Source organism: Arachis duranensis, chromosome 5, assembly GCF_000817695.3.
Source record: "Arachis duranensis cultivar V14167 chromosome 5, aradu.V14167.gnm2.J7QH, whole genome shotgun sequence".
NCBI classification, from domain to species: domain Eukaryota; kingdom Viridiplantae; phylum Streptophyta; class Magnoliopsida; order Fabales; family Fabaceae; genus Arachis; species Arachis duranensis.
The window spans coordinates 105,295,371-105,301,605 of NC_029776.3; the positions used below are offsets into that span (position 1 = coordinate 105,295,371).

A 6,235-nucleotide genomic window follows, 5' to 3' on the forward strand; every position below is an offset into this window, starting at 1 on the left:
TTATAATTAGGTCTTTTTTTATTAAAAACGTTAAAATTAACAGAATATTTTTTTTCAAAATACATGCGATCAAAGATCTAGTTAAGTTTTTAATTATGAATATTTTTAATTTGCGAAAAAATATTCAATTAATTCTAATATTTTTTATGTTAGGAAGGACTTAATTATAAAATTAAAAATTGTGTAAGAATCTAATTAAAAAAAAATATAAAAATCTAATTAAAAATTTAGTAAAATGATATGTACGAATAAAATAAATAATTAAATCTATTTGTAATTATGTTTTCAGGCCAATCAACTCTCTTATTTTGTATTTCACCCCTTATTGAGCTTTTTTTGGGAGAAAAGAAGAGAATAGGAGAGCAAGAGAAAGAGGGGAAGATGGCACGCAGCATAACGTACATAACTGTATCGTAGCTTCTTGCTCTTGGTTGATGTGAGGGAGGAGGAGAGGATCTGCGATGGCCACATCTCTTCCTCTTCTCCACCAGGTTAAGGGCAAAGACTTCTCTTCTCTTCTCTTCAACCCTCATCTACGCCTAACTACTTCACATTTTAGACTTCAATTCCAGTTTCAGGGATAGGTACAGAGTACTTAGAAGAATCGCTTATGTGCCACACTGCACGGTACAGATATCAAACTATTCATTTACAATAATAATACACTTGTAGAACCCTGTTATGCTGGAAAAGTCGTTCTGAGATGATAGATTAGACTATAGAGAAGACTGATGTTAAAGCACATCTGAATTTGTGATTCTCCTTTATTAGGATGATCTTCTAGTCTTCTTGTTGTAGAATTTCAAATGCGATTTATTGATCAGCTTTCTTATATGCATAACTTGCTTTATAAAGATTGATCATAGTTTTATCTATGCTTAGTTATATCTTAAATTGCCATATCAGAGGATAAGATTTCTGTCTTCCTAATTCCTATACCCATTTTATATAATACCATACCAGAAAGTGGTATGAACTATACTGTATTGTAGGTTCGGGGACCAACTTGTGCTCGAAAGCTTGTCAATTATCTTGAGGAGAGTAAGGAAGATGCCGGGATAAACAACATCATGGTCTTGGAACGCGGCTTCAATGGTTGGGAAGCTTCTGCTGCACTAATGTTCCTTGCAAGGAGCATGGGGATGCATAACTAGTTGGGATGGAATGGAAGCATTGGCCTCATATGTGTAATGCGTGCAGCACCTTTGTATAATGATTACAGTGTGTATAGTGTATACAATAAATCAATACATATCAAATGATTACAGTGTGTATAATGTTTCCGTGTGTAGAGGACGAGATGAATACACAAGATCTATCAAACTTTGTTAATATAACTCAAAACTTGCTGTATTCACAAGGGAAAACAAAAACGGGAATTTTTTTTGTTGTGTCTCTAACAAAAACTAAAACAAAGCAGAACACAATCCTGAAAAACTACACAGCAGAATCTTTCCACATTGAGGTCATCATTTGACTGAATCCATACCAATTGAGAATAAACACTTTTAACCCCTATCTTAGCCAAAGAATCTATAGTAATATTAACTTCTTTTCTAACTCAAGTGAATGACACCTCTCAATTTTTACTTAACAACTCCATAATCTTTTCTATAATATCCATATTATCACTTGCAACATAGTTGATAATATTATTCAGCAAAAGATATATTTCCATAAAATCAGTTTCACAAATCAGAGAATCACAATTAATTTCCCACGCAATTATAAGACCATTCTAGACTGTCAATAACTCATTCTTGAAAACTAAATCAAAGGACATATGCCCCGAGTTACCTAGCACCCAAGTGCTATAATGATCATGGATAACACATCCAAAGCCTACTACAAGAGAGTCCCGGAAAACACTAGCATCACATTTGATCTTAAGAACATTCTGGGAGATGACAGCCACCAAAAATTCTGGACTGCATAATCTCAAAAGTTTCTATCTTTCTTCACCCTTTTTCAACTCATTCACCAAGGCTCTCGCAAGGCAAGAGATTTTCTTCCTAGGCTATGGTTCATTCGGGTTGAAGAAATTATTACATCTATTCCGCCAAATCCACCAAATCTCAGCAGCCACTACTTCTTCTTTACCATTAATAACACTAGTAATTCAGGATCGAAAGTCAGAAACATTAGCAAGTTCAACAATAGAAGGATCTAAAGAATTCCATACATCACGAACAATGGAACAATCCCGAAGACAATGCAACACAGATTCCAGCTCATTACCACATTTGTTACAAAGGTCATTCACCTCTAAGTCTCTTTTATGACAAAAGACATTAGCGGGAATGGCATCATGCAATGCAAGTCAAAAGAGAAATATGACATTTTTCGGAATGAAAAGCTCCCATAGCCACTTTCGATTCTCGTCACCTCTCCATTGAAATTTCATATACGCAAGCCAATTGTATCCGTTTTTGGTAGTATAACCCTTCCAAACAGTTGGTTTTGAAATCCAATCCGATTTATTCACACTCCTTCCAAGAAGAGGAATAGCCCCCTCCCCCCTCCCTCCAAAAAAAGGATTTAATATCCTCAGAAATTAGGGTGGACAAATTTTTAAAATTTCAAGTCCCATCATAGTAAATATCATCCAACTTAAGCAATAAATTAGAGACATGAACAAACGGGAGAAAATATACAAGAATACTTAAAGGACTACAAGGATCATACCACAAGGACCGAAGCAAACTCCCTGTATGCCACCTAAGACCCTCTTTGATGGACATATAGACTTTGGAGATACTTTTCTACACAAAAAAACCATGTTTAGCCAATTCTCAATCCCTATTTTGCTTCAAATATTTATGAGAAAGAAGTTTCACCCACAACCGCTCATTATCCTTCAACATTTGCTAAACCAATTTGCCAATAAGTGTCATATTAACACACTACGAGTCTCTAACTGCAAGTCCTCCTAGATTTTTGGGAGCCACAATTTTCTTCAACTTAACTAAAGGAAGACCTCTGCCATCCACATTACCTTTCCACAAGAATTGACGCATCATGGAGTCAACCTTGTCATGAGCATAGGAAGGGAAGTTTGCATTTGATAGATCGGAATTGAAGATAGAACTGATTTTACCAAACACAATCTCCTAACTTTGTTTAGCATGCATCCTTTCTAACTAACCAATTTATCATGGTCAATATTCACCCCTAAATATCTTAAGAAATGTTGAGTGAAATGAATGCTAGAAACACTAGATAAAATATCATTCCTTCTCTAAGAAATATTTTTAAGCCCAGGTGCCTTTGTAAAAATGTCCAAAGCTTCCATGGCTTCACTCACACACACCAACCTAACTCAAATAAACATCAGAGATTCAGAGTTTACCCAAACCCTACTGCACTTTGCTCAAAAGAAACCAAAAGAACAAGATTATATTCCCATTCCTGGTGAGGTCACGTAGGGTTTAATTTTCATGTAAATTATGAAGACTCTATCAACTTTATAATTCATTTTCATGTAATTTTTTTATATTGTAATACATAGGTGGATACTAAAAAAATCAATGATTGCAGTGTAAAACTAATATTTGTACATCTTTTAAATTTGAAGGTTCCTCCTTAATATAATGTCATATGATAAAGCAAATTGCCTCAGACCTCAGTCTTTAAAATTAAAAAAATAAATAAAAAAAAAGCTAAGTCAAATATATGACATTCTAATTTATGGGTGCCACAAATACGTGCGTCTCTTTCAATTTTATGCCATCAAATTCTACAGTCCATACTTGGTTGGTTCAAGAGATATCATCATTTTGCTTTTGCTTCTTGGTCCTAGAACCCTCCTCTAAGGATTTCAATTTGTTCTTTATTGCGGCTATTTTTGCACTACGACTTGTCTGTCCCATGCCGCTTCTGGTAAGATGCAACTTGTGTCCTTCACCAGTTGCTTTCGTAGGGTTATCAGCTGTTTCCAACATGTACTTCTCACCCGCAAGGCGAACAACCAACGGCCGGCCACAAGCTAACCTCCCATGCATTTTCTCCTTGGCCAATTTCGCTTCCTGCATACTCACTTTAACAATGGAAATCAGGGACTTGCTTGAGAAGCAAGTAACTAAAGTATGCAATCAACGTACCTCATTTGTGCTATACTGGATAAAGGCGAAACCCCGTGGCTCCCCACGTTTCGGGCCACGAGTGTGCCACAAGAAGTCCTCAGAAACAATCTTTCCAAAGGGAGAAAACATTCTGAGCAGAGCAGCTCTGGTAAATATCAAAGAGAAAAAGATGGTATTAGAATACGCATGATTCAATGTAGCACAACACAATTAAGCCTTTCTAGGAGTTATTATAAGTCTTACTCTGTAATTCTAAGATCAAGGTTACCAATATAGAGTCTACTTTCACACTTATCATCAATGCAACCAGTTGGATCCTGCAATCAGCAATACATAAAATAAGTGCAGAACATGAGAACACAATCATTTAAAAAAACAAAAAATCAGAAAATTATCCGAAAAATTTTAGTTTCTATTGTATTAGTTAAGTAAACTCTAAGAACTCCAAAACTTGAATTTAGTCCAAAAGTGTATTTATGAGATGATGTGCTCTTTTCCTATGGCATTTAAAATCGGAGGTACTGTTGTTCCTCTTTGTAATACAATTTTCGTTCTAAAAGAATTTCTTCTTAGTATCTACATATATACATCTGATAGAAGTTCCATTTTGACATACAAATCATGTGAACATAATGCTTCTTAGATAAGGATAATCCTATCAAAAAGCAAAGAACAATGTGGAACATGTAGAGCAGCATTACAAAACTCTTTAGGTAAACAAAATTAATTTCAATAACAAGGAAACATGAGATAGTTAAGATTTCAGGCTAAAACCATACCATGATTGCAAAAGTGTGCAAGTGAAACGTCTTCTAATCAACTAAAACCCCAAAGCATCAAATCTCCTTCACTCTGCAAATAAACAATACAATATAAATGTAACTCTTCATTCTACAGGTCTTAGCAAAAACTTGAAGGTTGACATATTAACAAATTCTTTGATAGAATCAACTTGAATGCGGTCATTCAAAGTTAGTCTATTGCCAGCAAAAGAGTCATCGTTCTACAGTGCAAGTGCAAATTTGCAATAGCAATTCTTAGAGAACAGAATCCTATGTATGATTGATTTTACTGTAATTAAGAAGCCAAAGATCAACAAACTCTTTTTCTTCTGTTTCAGATAAGAATTTATTTCTTACTCTTTTGAATGGAACACTCATTTTAACAGAAAAGAATAACAATAATAACAATAATAATAATAAGCTTAATGATCCATGCTACAAAGAGAAATCCAAATATAATTAAATGAAATTTTTTTTATATAGTCAAATTTTCAATTTTGCAAAATGGGTTCCTTCCTTCTCTCGGGGGGAAAAAATCGAAGAACAAAACAATTTTGAGAAAAAAAATTAAAAGTCAATTAAAAACGCTGAAAAGCACTCGAACTTAGAATATAAATTAGAGTTAACTAGAGCTTCCAAATGGCTATACAAATTAAATTCGAGAGGTTTTTTATTGCTGCCCACAATTTACAGAACAACAGAAAATATTGCGAAAGTACCTACCTAATCAATAAATTGATTGATTTTCTGATGGTTAATAAATTAGAGTAAAAACTTGGAAAATTTGATGAATAGACGGTTACCGTGAAGAAAAACGATGCCTTCGACTGCAACTAGTTAGGGATTCTGTTACTGAAAGATGATGATGAAGAAGAAGATGAACTCCACACGGTAGAGTTGCTTCACAGTGGGCTTGGCTTAATGGACCGGCCCAATGTAAAATTTCCTTAGTTTTTTATTTCTTTGGCAAGGAAATTTGCAGTTTAATTTTAATCCATTTACAACATAAAATTTTGGATAAAATATTTTTTTCTTAACATTTATTTTTAATGTTTTCTCAAAAATAATTTTAATATTTAATTTTATCTTAAATATTTTTAAATTTATTCAATTTTATTTTTAATATTTTTAAATTTATGTCAAAGGTACTCTTATATATTTTCACTTTTATCTTTAACATTTTAGTTTTTAGATAGAGTATAACTAAATAGCCATTATTATAAAAAGGTTTTAGTCTCTTAATATTAATTATAAAAAATTATTTTAGTATTTTAAAGGTTAAATACAAGAGTATTTTTGTTTCTTTAATAGTATATTAAATTTTTAATTTTAATATAATCAAACAATTTTAATTAATTTTATAAGAAAAAG

At 33.1% G+C, this 6,235-nt stretch overlaps 1 protein-coding gene across 2 annotated transcripts; it reads right to left on the bottom strand.

The window, feature by feature from the left end:
* Positions 1-3,478: 3,478 nt before the first annotated feature.
* On the bottom strand, positions 3,479-5,778 carry LOC107491116 (uncharacterized). 2 transcript variants are annotated; one of them, XM_016111879.3, is made up of 5 exons: positions 5,668-5,778; positions 4,862-4,934; positions 4,326-4,399; positions 4,101-4,227; positions 3,489-4,025 (listed from the first exon to the last, which is right to left on the bottom strand). In XM_016111879.3, the coding sequence occupies exons 2-5, from the start codon at positions 4,862-4,864 to the stop codon at positions 3,759-3,761; spliced, it is 471 nt and encodes a 156-aa protein (XP_015967365.1). In that variant the 5' UTR covers positions 4,865-4,934; positions 5,668-5,778; the 3' UTR covers positions 3,489-3,758. The 2 variants fall into 2 exon arrangements, with proteins under 2 accessions (XP_052118234.1, XP_015967365.1); XM_052262274.1 differs by lacking the exons at positions 4,326-4,399; positions 4,862-4,934; positions 5,668-5,778 and having other exon boundaries at positions 3,479-4,036.
* Positions 5,779-6,235: the final 457 nt, after the last annotated feature.

What these genes read in the sequence shown, in the direction of transcription:
- LOC107491116 (XM_016111879.3), bottom strand. An exon ending in CTTGATCTTAGAATTACAGA is followed by an intron (nt 4,228 to 4,325) that starts GTAAGACTTATA and finishes GATATTTACCAG; the next exon opens with AGCTGCTCTGCTCAGAATGT. An exon ending in TCCAGTATAGCACAAATGAG is followed by an intron (nt 4,026 to 4,100) that starts GTACGTTGATTG and finishes GTGAGTATGCAG; the next exon opens with GAAGCGAAATTGGCCAAGGA.